General features: G+C 45.9%; 1 protein-coding gene across 6 annotated transcripts in view; it reads right to left on the reverse strand.

Moving 5' to 3' along the window:
* The window catches only part of LOC128880598 (ephrin type-A receptor 4-A), a 142,376-nt gene that overhangs the window by 15,768 nt on the left and 111,936 nt on the right, over positions 1 to 14,672 (reverse strand). For 4 of the 6 annotated variants that reach the window (XM_054130854.1, XM_054130850.1, XM_054130853.1 and 1 more), the window contains exons 4-14: positions 8,691 to 8,976; positions 7,846 to 8,382; positions 7,315 to 7,475; positions 6,958 to 7,222; positions 6,689 to 6,877; positions 6,314 to 6,425; positions 6,122 to 6,192; positions 5,450 to 5,467; positions 2,109 to 2,285; positions 1,352 to 1,821; positions 60 to 397 (exon numbers count right to left, since the gene is read on the reverse strand). In XM_054130854.1, coding sequence (XP_053986829.1) covers positions 60 to 397; positions 1,352 to 1,821; positions 2,109 to 2,285; positions 5,450 to 5,467; positions 6,122 to 6,192; positions 6,314 to 6,425; positions 6,689 to 6,877; positions 6,958 to 7,222; positions 7,315 to 7,475; positions 7,846 to 8,382; positions 8,691 to 8,976 — 2,624 coding nt within the window. The remainder of the gene's footprint in view (positions 1 to 59; positions 398 to 1,351; positions 1,822 to 2,108; positions 2,286 to 5,449; positions 5,468 to 6,121; positions 6,193 to 6,313; positions 6,426 to 6,688; positions 6,878 to 6,957; positions 7,223 to 7,314; positions 7,476 to 7,845; positions 8,383 to 8,690; positions 8,977 to 14,672) is intronic. The other 2 variants (XM_054130856.1, XM_054130855.1) reach the window with 2 other exon arrangements.

The following is a 14,672-nucleotide window of genomic DNA, read 5'->3' on the forward strand; positions in this document are numbered from 1 at the left end:
GAGCCGCGAGCCGCGAGCCGCGGATAAGATTCTTACAGCGATGGATTTGAGACCTTTACCTGTTTTGGGCTATTTTCCTCAGCGTTTCCGGGCTCCGTATGAGCTTGTCCAATGTCTGGGTGAGATTCGCGAACGTGGGACGATGGGTTCGTTCCTTCTGCCAGCAGTCGAGCATCAACTGATAGATGGCCTCCGGGCAATCCATCGGCGCTGGAAGCCTGTATCCTTTCTCGATCGACTTGATCACGTCCTGATTCGACCAGTTCCAGTACGGTCTCTCGCCGTAGGACATCACCTCCCAGCAGACGATACCCATGCTCCACACGTCGGAGGCGCTGGTGAACTTTCGGAACGCTATCGCTTCCGGAGCTGTCCATCGCACCGGGATCTTTCCACCCTTTTTGCCGGAGTAAACAGTCTTTCAAGATTCGATGGTTGAAAGTGTTTGGTTCGAGCAAACCAGACCCGCGAAAAATATATTAGCTATCGCCGATATATGTATATCGCCGCGGATATGGACAATGTGCTGGTAATACATACGAGTCATACAGTCAGTCCCCCAATTAACTATTCGTCTATTCGTACCCTCCATCTCTATTCGACACATCATCTTTAAATTAAATGGTAAATTTAAGTATTTTCTTATGAAATCTGTTAATATTATTGGAAATTAATGAAAAAGTAATCTCTACCGTCAAACCACAATCTCGATTACTTGACAGTTTTGCAAACATTTATTCGATTCATTCGTTTTAATTTTGTATGCTTTTCCTGTAACCTACAATATAATACAAACTATACAATTTTCCAACATAAACAAGATGCGTGACTCGTTATATTACCAATAAATTGTTTGCAACTGTAGCAATATACAGTGAATCCAGTCCAAGTGGCCATTAAAGGTAAAAATCAGTGAAATTGCTATTTAGTTGATTGAAAAGCTTCCATTTTTATCCCCTTCGATGACCCCTTGCACTCCGTCTCACAAACAAGAGAGCCTGGCCCTGGCTCGCTCGTAAATGTGATATGGAAAAAGGTACGAGTGCAAGACTGGACCAATAGTGGCAACAATAAAACTATTTGAAAGCTTATGTGCCCGATAAAACTCGTATTCTCTTTGACAACAATTTCTTAACGTGACTGTGGATCCTTTGTTAGAGAAGAATAGACGTCCACTAAATCTTTCTTTTCTTACAATTTCCGCTCTACTCTATCTACACAATCTGTTTGCCTATCACGCCACTTGGCGAGGATTCACCGCGGTCGATCATGCTTGACGTTTCCACGCGTGAACCGTAAGCAGCAACTGAAAAAAGACGTAGCTTCGAATCCATAGGAATCAACTACTCACCCTGGTCGTGTACGCTCCTTCCGTGGCGCTCTCGATCTCCCTGCTGAGTCCAAAGTCGGCGATCTTGCAAACGAGGGCGGCGTTTACGAGCACGTTCCTCGCCGCGAGATCACGGTGCACATAGTTCATCTCCGCTAGGTACTGCATGCCGCTCGCGATACCGCGCAGCATGCCCACCAGCTGAAGTACCTGGAACTTGCTGTCGTTCGCGCGGAGGAAGGTGTCCAGGCTACCGTTCTCCATGAACTCGGTGATGATCATCACCGGGTTGGTCTTGGTCACGACACCTTGCAGGAATATCACGTTCGGGTGCTCAAACTGACCCATAATCGAGGCCTCGGTGAGGAAGTCGTTGCGAGCCTTGTCCGCGGAGCCTGGCTTCAGGGTCTTGATGGCCACGTCAATCTCCGTCCGACCATCGGGCGGAAGTTTCAGCTTCCCTCGACAAACGTCACCGAATTCTCCGCCACCTGTTCAAACAGACATTGCACGAGTTAGAGGGATCGAGATCTGCTTGGCTGGGGCCCAATTTAAATCAAGCATGTTGTTTCGTTGGGCCAGTTAGCCGATTGTTTTAGTTCCTTTCTTTACGCGACACTGACGGACCTACTCGCTAAAATCCCCACGGTGTTGGGGATCCCTACTACGTGGACATTAATGGCCTCGTGGTTGCTAACCACTGTGCAGCTCGCACACCGAATCTTGGAAGAAAATGTACTTTGTCTAAATTGAGCGCAAGGATAAACAACTGGTATACCTATGATGGCTTCTATCGTGATGTATCCCGCGTCGATCTCGCGAGCAAACTCCCTCACGGCCTGATTCGGGTCCTCGTAGGTGTGAGGATCGACGTAACTCCTCGCACCTGCGCCACCAGCGCCTCCTGCACCTGCGGCGGCAACTCCCACTGCAGGTGTGAACAGCGGCGTGGTCACTGCAACGTCACCAAAACAGAGTTCATTATATTAACACGAGGGCCGGTGTGTTAAATTTTGACGGAATCACGGAACGCGAGCCTCGCAACCGCTCGCTCCCGTCCCTGACAAACCGTTTCATCCCGTGAAAACACTCGCACACCCTTCCTCTTATACACGAGACTCGGTTACTATCGAGTTTCAACGAAAAAGAAAACACAATTAACGGAACCTTCATTTCCACGGAAGTGAAAATCTATCTAGAGCTCTCTAATCTCGGATGTCATTTTTTTTTAGAGAATTCTCTGTTTTTTGAATGCATCGGGTCGTTTAGCAAGTTTTGTCAGATTTTCAAATTTTCGACAGTCCTGTTTGCAGCATCTTCCCATTTTTCAACAGTGTTATTTTCGACAATTTTCAAATCAAAAATGGAAACTGAACAAGTCAGAAAGACAGAAGGTAGAGTAGACTAGTTTTACTCGTCAAATTTGTATTTATTTTTAAAATTAAATTTTTTCATGTCTACCAAGTTGACGTTGCTCCGCAAACCATCAAGGAATACAATTCCATTCCTGAGTCATTAACGTTTCGACCTAATTTTATATACGAATAGTACGCCAGACGTTATACTTTCAAATTATATATAACATTAAACAAAATTTCGATTATGATTACAGTTACGAACAATACTGACAAAACTTTCGTCACGATCTAATAAACGCTATCTTTGATTGTTCTATCTAAACAAACAAGATTATCTAACTCCACTATATATATATATAAAAGAATAAAAATAAATAACTAAACGAAAGGTCGCGCGTAATAAATGTTTCATGCCAGCGTAGAAATTCTCGCATGCCTAATACGCCAAAATGATCTCGATTAACGATGCATCGGATTGAATGACGTTAGTCGTAGTGTGCACGGAGTGCGGATAGAGAGGATGCTCCGGTCGAATCGAATTACTTCGTCGCCTGTTAATTCACGTGTCCGCGAATGCATCTGCGACCGCTCGTCACTCAGCGTGAGCCCGATTAATTCGAGTTCCACCGAAACATCCAGCATTTCCCGGCCGCTTCAACGTACAGAATAATCGGTACGGAGAAACGATCGTCGGAAAGATCGACGTCTGGCTGAAAAAGAGAACGATGCAAGAGACACGAGAACACGATGCATAAAACAAAAAACAAAAAAAAAAGAGACAAGAAAAGACAGAAGAAGAGAATATAGGATATCGGGCATGCTTTCGTATTCGTGCTTCTCGTCTACGGTAACAATATCTAAGAACAATGAAGAAGTAGCGAGAAGGTACAAGAGAGGTAGAGTGAAAGAGAAAAGAGCAGATCGTGGTGTAAACGAGAAAGTATTAGGCGTGGAAATTAATTCTGTGCCTCTGTATTCAATAATTTATATGTCTGATTTAAACGGACTTAATTACTTGTAATATATATATATATTAGATTCATTGTTACCAAGACCAGGTCGAGAACCTAGAAGATTGGTAATTTAACATACAATAACAAAATGACGATTAAATGTTTCTACTTAAACTAGAGTTACATATGATTGAATACAAGGGCACAGAATTAATTTCTACGCTTAATAAGAAAAGGGTTGTAACAACGTGTTGGTGTCTGAGTTCGAACGAGTGTACGGGTGTTGTTGACGATTCATCGAGAGTGTTCGCCGCGGTGATCCTCCGAAACAGTACTGGCAATTATCGGAGAACTGTGTTCTCTTTTCTTTCTTTATTTTTTCTGTTTCTGTTTCTTTTTTACTGGGACTGACTGAGGACTTACGCGAGGACTTGCTCTTGTTGTTGGTGTGGGTTGTCACAATCGGTGAACTGTCCATTTTGCAGTGCACTGTGAACAACACAACAACCAACACACTAATTGACAAACAGCAAACAAAAAGAAGCGGTGGATGTTTTCGATGACGAGTCAAATGACGCGAGCAAGCGCATATCGCCGAGTTGCAGACGCAAAGTATGAAGAGCTTTCGTCTTCGTTTACCGTGTAACGAATATAAATTTTCATGTAAACAGGCTAAACCACTCCGACTGTGATACCCATCCAATTATTGACACCTCGAGTCAAAATTCCGATTACGAACACGCAATTAATTATCACGTTGTAGAGAGTGAGAAAAATGGGTTCCGTTGATTTACTTCAATGTGATAGCAAGCACCTGTCTGCTTACGAAAATGTAGTATTATACACGTAGAAATTAATATACTTTTCCTTAGGTATTTATGATTAAAGTTTTATTACTAGATTAGAATATTGTTTCGTAAAAGTAGGTAATTACCAAATATGATTCGATACATTAGGATTCGATTTAGTGTCAATTGAATATTTTCTTTTTCAATTTATCTTATTTTACATTTTAGAGACTCACTGAATTTTCAATAAAATGATTTCATGTACTAAACTTAATTATTACATAAAAACCTCGATACAGTCTACATCAAATATTTAGTTTGGTTAAATGATTCAACGAAAGCTACGTATAATAAAAATAACCCAGGTGTCGATAATTTGTAAAAACAGTGACAGAATTATATAAAACCATGTCGATACTATTATATTAATTGCATTTCTCGAAACAGTTTAATTTGGAATTTCCAGATTCAGATTTCATTCTTAACAAAATTTCCAACTTACAATTAGACGATACGACGATGCGAACAAAAGTAAACTGTAACAAGTATAAGTGGTTTACCCTACGTTACATACACGGATGTATATAGAAATAAAAAAAAAGAAAAAAAAAGAAAAGAAAAGAAAAGAAAAAAAAAAGAAAAAAAAGGGGGAATGACGGACGGAGAAATGAAACGAGTGCAGTGCCAACGACGACACGCTCTAACAACAATACGCATGCACAACGGTAGAAACGCAGTATGGACGTAGGCAAGCACACGAAGCACGAGCACGCACCCGGATATCTTTTCGAGTACGTTTGGTCTCTCCTCTCGCGCGGAAAACAACAGAGAAGCCCGGGCGTTCGTTTGATGGACGTTGGCGAAACGGAAATGGAAAAGTCGTGTGCGTGCCCGCGCTTTGAGAATGTATCTGGAACGCGTCGAGATAGATGCATGTTACAAGGGGGTGCATGAAGTATAAATCTACGGAAAACCGAGTTCCTAGAAAATAAAAAACTTGAGGTGTTGGAGAAGACTTACTGTAGGTCACAACTAGTCCTGTAGTAGCAGGCGATTGTGTACATTGTTTCAGTGGGTTTTTTCATGGATTTGTTCATGGAGGCAGGTTCGATAGATTAGGGGAATCGCACATGAAAAGAAAGAATCGAAAGAATACGGTTAGAATAATGGTACTTTGGCCGCGGGCCGGAATCGGTGAAATGAATTTTGGCAACGATAAAGCGATCGTCTCTCGTCGGTATTTTATTGGTCCTTGGGCCAAGTCGTTTAGACTTGGACAACTGTCTTTTCGCATTTCTCTTTGTCTTTCGCGTAATGTATATTTTCATCTTTTTTCTCATTAAACTCGAACCACTTTTCAGTCATCTTTCTTTCGTTAAAAGAGAGAAACGTTTACAGTAGTGGGTGTTGAGCGGCAAGACATTATCGTGGGGTAACTGTATACATGAGAAAGGGGGGTGTGATTGGGGTCGATACTTGCTGGGTCTAAACGGGGTTTGGTGGTCCAAAAATATTAGTCACAAGACACGAGGGCGTAGTGAGACAACTATGAAAGTGACGGGGCGGGGCGGGGGGGTGGTGGTGGTATATATATGTATATATATGTATATATATATATATATATATATATAGTAGCGATAATAAATTTATAAAGAAAAGAGAATCAAGCCTGTCGGTATCGGACAAACGTACCTTCGCCGTTCCTGTACTCCAGAGTGTCGCAGTCGCTCGGCTGTTTCTTGTTGCACTCGTCCGAGGCCCTGCTGCATCGAAACGATCGCATATCACATCAATAGAGTCAAATCAGATGTAGGAAAATTAAGAAATGAACCGCTCGACGTTCGATTCGCGCGGCGAGTTTAACGTCGAGAGCAATTCGTTTACCTTCTGAGGATCAGAACGGTCATGATGATGATGATCACCAGAAGAACGACTACTGCCACGATAGCCCCGGCTATGATTCTCACTTGCATGTTGTCGTCCTCTCCAACGTAGTCTGTAACGAAAACGAATTCGTTACTCGTTCAGCAAAGAATTTCCACTTCATCTACCGTACACTTGTTTCGAATATCGAATTTGGGGAAATAGAGGAGGTTTTCGTTTGTACCCTACCTATAGTGTGCGGAAATTCATGCACCAGTTGATTAATACAATTAGTTTCGATTAATTGAAACAGTCCATTTGGCCGCAATTAAGCGACTATTTCATTTATACGAACTTTCATGTATTACGAGTAATTGTGTTTGGTTTGTTAGTCACCTAGACCCATGGCGTGAGGCGTCTTCTTGAACACCACCGGCGTGTACTCGCCCCAGCCGCGCGTGGTCTTTGCTCGCACTTGTATGGCGTAGTCCGTGGATGGTTTGAGGCCTTTGAACGTCGTGGAGAGATCGGTGGTCTGGATGACGGTGGCGTTGGTAGCGTCGTCGTAGCGTGGATAGCACCTCACTGAAAAAAATGTCTCGTTAGTGTAGCGGGAGGCGTGGGAGCAAGATACACGGTCGACGAGGCGAGCACACGCGCCTCACCTTCGTATCTCTCGACCAGATCGCTGTCTCCGGCAATGTCGGTTATAGGGGCGTCCCAACTGATGCTAAGCTCGGAACTCTTGACGCTGGTGATCCGAACGTTGCTCACCAGGCTGGGAACGCTCGCCTCGGTGGTGACCGTGATGTCCACGTATTCCGATTTTCTGGCCAGCGACGACACGCCGTTCTCGGCAAACACTTGGAATCGATAGGTCGTCACCGCGTTTAGGCCCGTTATCGTGATCTTGGTGTCGTTGAAGATGTCCTGCGTGACACGTAAATCGGGAGATCGAGTAGACGAGTTCGGACAGAGATATCTCGCAAAAGAAATTGTAAAAATGCTGGACAACAACTTACGGCGTTGGGAATGTACTTGACGCCCATGCTGCAGGCGTCGCAGACCACCCTGTAGGTCGTATCCGTTCTGCCGCCCAGCATGTGCGGCGTGTTCCAGGACAGAATCACGGTGGACTGGTCCACGAAATTCACAGTCAAATTCTGCGGCGCCGACGGCGGTTCTGCAACGACAAACGATTAAATAGACTGTTCGTTTGGGTGATGTATCGCATGCGGCGCAGTGGCGTTGCTAGGATCGCTTTCATTTGGTAGAGGTAATTTATCGCGTCCTCGTGGACCTTGACTGAAACGGACCCAATCATTTAGGCTGTGGATATGCGTATTACTGTACGGATCTACATGTATATGGAGGATATGTATATGCACTGTGTGCGTTTGAAATTGAATTTGGCGAAATTGGGTGAAAAGTGGCGTGGAAAATGTCGCGAGTTTAATTAGAGGATCTCTAGTTGTGGATAGACGGTCCGTGTCTGTATCCGCCAGCTGCTAGCGACCTCCTAGCCACCTGTCATCTCGTTAAAAGACACTCACGTGTACAGGGCATGTTTTTGGGGTCCTTCTCCGCTCTATAATAACCGGTGTCGCATCGACATTCCGTGAATCCATAATCAGAGGACTGGCTGTGAGCCGGGCACGGTTCGCAGCTACTGGGTCCTGCCTCGTGCTTGAATTTGCCCATCATGCACTCGGTGCACTGTTGCTTCTCGATGTCTGCCTGGTAGCCAGGCTTGCAGTGGCATCCGCCGTTCGGAAGGTACCACTTTCCGTCTCCCTTGCAGAGGAAGGTGGGCTCCTCGATGACCACTGCGTTATCGACGCAGGTGCCGATCGTTTGCTCGATCAAAGCCACCTCGCGACCCGTCGGCGTAGCAGGGAAGTGGGCAAAGTTGACGGAGATCTCTGGACAGCTGATATAGTAGACCTTGATGGCGAGGATGGAGATGCAGGCGCCCTGGTCGCGGAACGCAAAGTACACGCCCTTCTTCGTCACCGGTATCGACTTTACCTCCGTGTTTATCATCACCTCGGTGTTGGTGTTGAACCTCCCCTCGCCAGCGGCGATGCGACCTGCGAATCAAACGCGTCATTTGCGCTCCCGTACTGGAGTATACAAGCTCTGTCGAGATTTAGTTCGGCCAACGGTTACGCGGAAAGATGCAGAGTACCGCGTGATAACGGTGACCACGTTTTCGCGCGCATAAACAAACCAATAATTTCAGACAGAAATATTCCTAATAATCTCGTTTTCCTCATACTAGGTAACTGTCCCGATACGAAATTCGACAGAGCCTGTATTCCAATCACGCTTATCCCAGGAAAAACTTTGTATCGCGCTGGAAAAAAAGAATATCTACGCAAGTTTTCCGTACGCTCACCGATCAACTTGTAACTGTCCGTCTCCCATGGCGGCGGCTCCTTGGTGGCCGCGTCGAACTCGTAGTAAAGTAGACTAAAAGTTTCCTTGCAGCTGAGCGCGTGTCCGGGGAACAACGAGCAGTCACGGGTAGTGAATTTGATTTCTATGTACATGCGGTTTGCCGGTCCCCTCTCGATGAACGGGGACCACAGCCAATTGTTGACGTTGCTGTACGCCACGTCGCAGACAACGTAACTCCGCCAATTGATGCCCTTGTCGAAGTTGGTGAACGACTCTTCCACCCACTGCGATCAAACAAGAACACGGGACGATCTTAATTTCGTGCTATTTCGCTCGTTAACCACGGAAACGGTTTGTTTTTTCCGTTGCGCGTTTCAGGAGGCACGAGACTGTAACTGAACTGAACTGAACTGAACTGAAAAATTAGACAAAAGGAGAAACATAACGATTCAACAGCCGACCATTGTCATCGGAGAAGCTTTTAAACAGATCTCTTTGAGACGTGATTCTTATGTTTCGACCAATAATCATACCACGTCTCACAGACGTGATTCTCGTGTCTGGGTCAAAGGAATCATAACACGTCCCTGATACGTGCTTAATGTTTCTGGCCTATTCTGGTTGGGTAGAAAATGAAAATACCTGTTTTCTCGCAACGTCGATTAAAAGTCATACGTGTCGTGTAATGGCTCCAGCATCGCAATTTTATTTAAACAAATGTAAATCAAAATGATTTCGTTATTATTCAACGTGTACTTAATAAACTGCAGTAAACAGATTTTCTATTAAATCAATTGTTTTTGGAAAAACTATTGTCGAATCACCGTAAGACTCGAAATGATCGATGCATAAAGCCACGCGACAATTATCACTCTTAGAATATATATTGTTTCCTTTGTTTTTCTGGTAAATAAAAAGAAACATTTTCTTTTACTAGACATTGCTGAACAGGCCATGTTCTGATTCTTTTTGAAACGTTACAGTGTCGTGCCGCCCCTTTAAGCTACGCGTGCCCAAATCAACCGCGATAAGATAAACGCAGTTTAAATAATGACGGGACGCCCGCCACGGGGATCTCTCGTTTCGGGAGCCTGCGAAGAGAGCGTATCTCGGCTGTTTGCGTTCGGATTACGCGAGATTCCACCGAGTCAGCATCTACGAAATCAGCTTTTCTCCAAACTCCCCCGAGAGTACGCCGAGTTTCTCCAGAGAGTTCTTCCGCTCTACGCTTCAAGGTCTTCCCTATCGATTCCCTCCCTTCCATCCTTTTCCCTAGGTCCTTTCGATGATATTTACAGAAACAACGAAGACGGATTACCGTCCCCGGATTTCGAGCTTCCAAGGAATCCGAGAGTAAAACGACGAGGGGTCAACGCCACGCGAGGAACATTTATTCCAAGTCGAGGGGGGGGAGTTGAAGCCGATAGAGACGCTTTTCGATCTTTATCGAATCGATCGCCAAGTGGAACAGGACCGAAACAAATCGGAGGGCCAGGGCGTCGTGGTCCATGTCCGATCCAAGGAACCACTTGTCCGTCGACGTTGGACGCGGTATCCTCCCTCGGCAAATGACGAGGCGGAGTGGCCAGGTCGTCGACTTGCGACAAACAGACCGCAAGGAATTACCGGCGCGCGTTACCATTAGTTTTATTGCCCCCTCGACTTGGGCTCGTCCCGAGAGAGACCGCAAAAAGTTCCGACCGTGCAAGAAGGACCCGTCGTCCTCGTCCTCGTCGTCCTCCTGCCTCGTCAACAGACTTCTCTCATCCTCGTTTCTATTCTCCTTCTTCTTCGATACGCGCGGAGGAAGAACCTACGTAGGTAAGAACGGACAAAAACCGGGTAGATGGAGAATACTGGGGCTTCTTGTCCAGAAGATTTTCTTGCGGACGTGTTTCCGGCAGGGAGGCCGCAATAAATTCAACCGTACGGTTACTCGGTAGCACAAAGAGATTATTACGGAGAAAGATGACGAGCGACTGCGATGAAAAAAAGAAACGAGAGTTGGTCTCGGTAGGTAGGAAGAGAGGATCGAACTCGTCCATGTTCGTCTAGGGGAAAAATCCAAGCAAATGGCGCTTACGTCGAAGGATAGATCGGCTGGAGTGAAGCTGTGAGATGTCGAGGTGGCCTGTGTGGGCCTCGTACACTTTGTTAGTTGTGTCTCATTGTTTCCTCTATGACGTATACAAGGAATAAGAGAGGATATTTCGAAATCGAACCTCAAAGGGATAAAAAGAGGTTGCAACGCTTATATGGGACATATTTTGTTCGTGGTCGGATTTACTTGACACTTGGTCATAATATCCTCATTGATAAGCTCTTTCGAGCTTTATCGCCTGGGAAATTGCGTTAGGTCGGTGAATTCCAACCCCCGGCTCTGGCTCCGACCTCGGCCACGGCCCATTTCTCTCGCTCTCCTCCGTCTGCTGGCGTCTCTGCTGCGCTTTTACTTTATTCTTCCAACGGAACCTTCCGCGCTGCCACGAAGCGAAAAAAGACAGAGTACGCGCGTCGTTAACACCGCGTGGAATTTAATTGGATCCCGCCGAGACGTCCTCTTTTAACGTTGCCGCGTCAATTTTTCGGCGAGCCAGATTTCCCAGCGGCGCGAGCCTCCCGTGAAATTACTCATCAGTAGCGAAAAAGAAAGGGAACAGACGAGGATGAGCCAGAGGCCAAAGGATACGAGCCGTAAGGGATAGATTTACGTAGGCGTTCATTTTATTGGGTAAACTTGTGACACGGTGTAATTAAGGGAAGAAGATTTTACCTAGGCCTGAAAAAGGTGCATGTTTGTGAATATTTTTTGCCACAACCAGACAATTTTCTGGTTATTGGAAAAATGGTTTCTTAGAAAAAATGTTGTGTTACGTAATCACGTAAAAGTATCGTAGAAATCGAGAAATTACTGAAGATACGTTGGAGGAAAAGTGGAAGTTAACGTCTAATTCGATTCATTTGCACAAGCGTGGGTGGCCGTATCGAATAAATTATTCTCCTTATTAGTTTGTCATCTCGAGTCGTTTTGTTGGAACCATGGAGAATTTTCGCTCGATATAGGGGCAATCGCGGGGATTAATCCGAGACGATTGGAAATCAGGAAGGCCGACGAGGAACATTGGAGCGTCGACAGCCATCGAGGACGCTCGTGCTCGACATAATTTCCGAGCGAATTAATAATCGACGATCGACGCGGAAGAACGATATTTTTCCTGGTGGCCAGGGGCGAGGGGAACAGGGATGCAGACCGTTGGGGAGGGTATCGCGGCCATTACACGCGGAGCAATTAAACGCGACGACGCCGACGAGCGGAAATATTTTTCCGCGGCCGCGCTTCCACCGAATTCGCGACGCGCTTTTGCCTCTCGATTTACTCCTGTCCCGATCATTCCGTCGAATGCCCGTTCTATTATACCACCCCGCCCCCACTTGTCACTCCCTCGATCGATCTCGAAAACTGGATCCACAGGTTCGATGCGCGACGGTGACGAATTTCGGTCGCGTGGATCCATCGATCGATGAAACGATCGCGCGCAGCTAATTCGGAGGGGGGCACAGACCGACCGAAATCCATCGAATTTGCCGGTTCACGCGATAAAAAGCGAAATTGGCCCGGCGCTCGTGCTAATCTCGCATGCGGCACGCTAACGAACCCGAGGTGCGAAACACGTTAACCGATGTAATTAATTTCATTTAAAATCCACTGCGACGTCGACGCGCGACGGTCGGAGGCGCTCGCGCGCGCGCGAAACTTTGACATCGATACGCGAGTGAAAGAATTTTCACCACTTTTTTTTTCTTAAATAATAAGGACGGTGATGCGAGTTATTTACGCCCCGGCAGACGTAAGTATTTTTGAACGACGTAAAAGTACTCGAATCTCAAAATTTTCCACGATTTTACTAAAACGAACAAAAATAAATGTAGCTAATAATTAAACGTGAAAGAACGTTTGAAAAGCTACAAAATGATATACAACACTCGCATATAAAGTAACTTTAACGACTAGAAAAAGTTGCACAAACTAAAGCAACGTAAAAAACGCAGCAACATTTGATTTAGTCCAACAGACGAAAAGAAGCCATCTGTAAAAAAGCCATTATTAATCGATATTGTTTGGTTGTCGACAAGTCAGCAAACATTGTACGGGCTACCAGTGGTAATTTCAAATTGCTCGTAGAAGAATGTCGCGTGGAGCGTTGACCCGATGTAAAGAAACCGACGAATGGGAGAAAAAAGCCGCGTCCCGCGTAGTTGTTCCGTCAATCGATCGATTCCGCGGTCTTGTTCCCGGAAAACCACGAAATCCAGTCCACGGCAATAAAGTGTAACGCGTTACACGAACGAGGCATTAAGCTATCGATTTGTCGGAAACGCGAGCATCCCCGCGGCCCGCACAGCCCGGGTAGACGGAACGAACAGTCTCGTCTGCTCGAGCCGCTGGTTGTTTTCTATATTTCCTCGCGGATCAGCCGCGCCAGTAAATAGATATGAACCGCCGGTTTCGAAATAAAGCCAATAAGCTCCGCGACCGAACAAGGATGGCCGAGAAGACACCAACTAGAGGGTAGAAACAGTCTGGTGCGCAAAAGTCTTTCATCGAGTTTATAGCTCCCTCGATATAAAATAAGGAGAAAATTAAAACACTTGTACGTTGAGCACGACCGTGTAATTTTTCAATCTTAACGAATGTATGTTTGTGTGACGTTGTTATTTTTACTGTGTTGGACGCTTGTCATGGTCCACGTTCAGACACGATGCTCCGAAATAAACTAATCGATCAATCATCCTCAAAGAATCTTTCCCATAACTTGAATCTCTTATAGATTTTCAAAAAAAAGAAGAGTAGCCCATTTACATCCTATTCTTTTCAACTATCCTACCGGCTGATTCGAAAACTTTCGCCACAATAACGATTTCCTTTAGCCCCGGTAAGAGATTGCGCGCACCACTGTCCTCCAAACGCCGCGCCGTCTCTCTTTCTTATCCTCACGTATGCGTGGTCCCATCAGCGACCAAACCTACTCCTCGTCTCTCTGTTGGTTGGCCATAATATTGCCACCATAATCGCAATTCCGATGGTGTAGTCTCGGCCGTGGAGGGCGGAGGGTACATGGGAAGACTTAGGGGGTTGCGTGGGGTGGACGAACTTTCAGTCTAGCGGAGGGTTCGCGGATCTTAATATATATTGAGCTCTCTCGTGGCCTCGCACCCTTCGGCCTTGGGGTTAGCCTGCAACGGGGCGCACGTAGCACGTATCCTCTTCCTTCGAGGTGTACGTGCACATCACGTTTCTCTACCGGCCGTTTCACAGGAGCCACCACCTCGGGCGCTAGCTTGCTGGGCGAGTACGCGATTGGCGGAATCGCGAAAGTTAAATTAACTCCGGGGGCAAGTTGCACGAACCGAGCAAGGGGATTCGATCGGCGCGCCTCACCGCCGCCTCCTTCGACTTTTCGCCAAATGCTTTTTTTGCGGACGAGTCGACGACTCTGGAGCCACTTTGCAGCCGATATTACTTACGCGATCATCGTTATACAGAGAGACCCTCCCTCCCCCCAAAACACACCATCACCACCAGCTCCCGCACCTAAACGTCTGTGTTTACTCGATCGACGATCGCTGAATGCCGTAATCGAGCCTTTTTCGTTCCATATCCGGTATTACTCTTGCTTTACCATCGGATCGGTCGCTTCGATCGGCAATTGTTACCTAGGGGAATTTGTCGAAAGTTCTTCGGTGTCGTATCTTTGGTTTCGTGGTAATTTGTTGATGGTTTAACCATTTGCTGGCCTACAGTCAGTCCCACAAGTATTCGTACCCTCTATATTGCTTTATGTTTCGAAATAAAGTCGTAATTGTAAATCGATGGACATCTGTCAAGTTTACTCGTGTACATATTTATAATGGAAAATTGATTCGGATGGTTAAACTTTACTTCGGGGCACTAAAAATTATTGACACATGCCAAGAATTC

The sequence above is a fragment of the Hylaeus volcanicus genome, chromosome 8, assembly GCF_026283585.1.
Source record: "Hylaeus volcanicus isolate JK05 chromosome 8, UHH_iyHylVolc1.0_haploid, whole genome shotgun sequence".
NCBI lineage: Eukaryota > Metazoa > Arthropoda > Insecta > Hymenoptera > Colletidae > Hylaeus > Hylaeus volcanicus.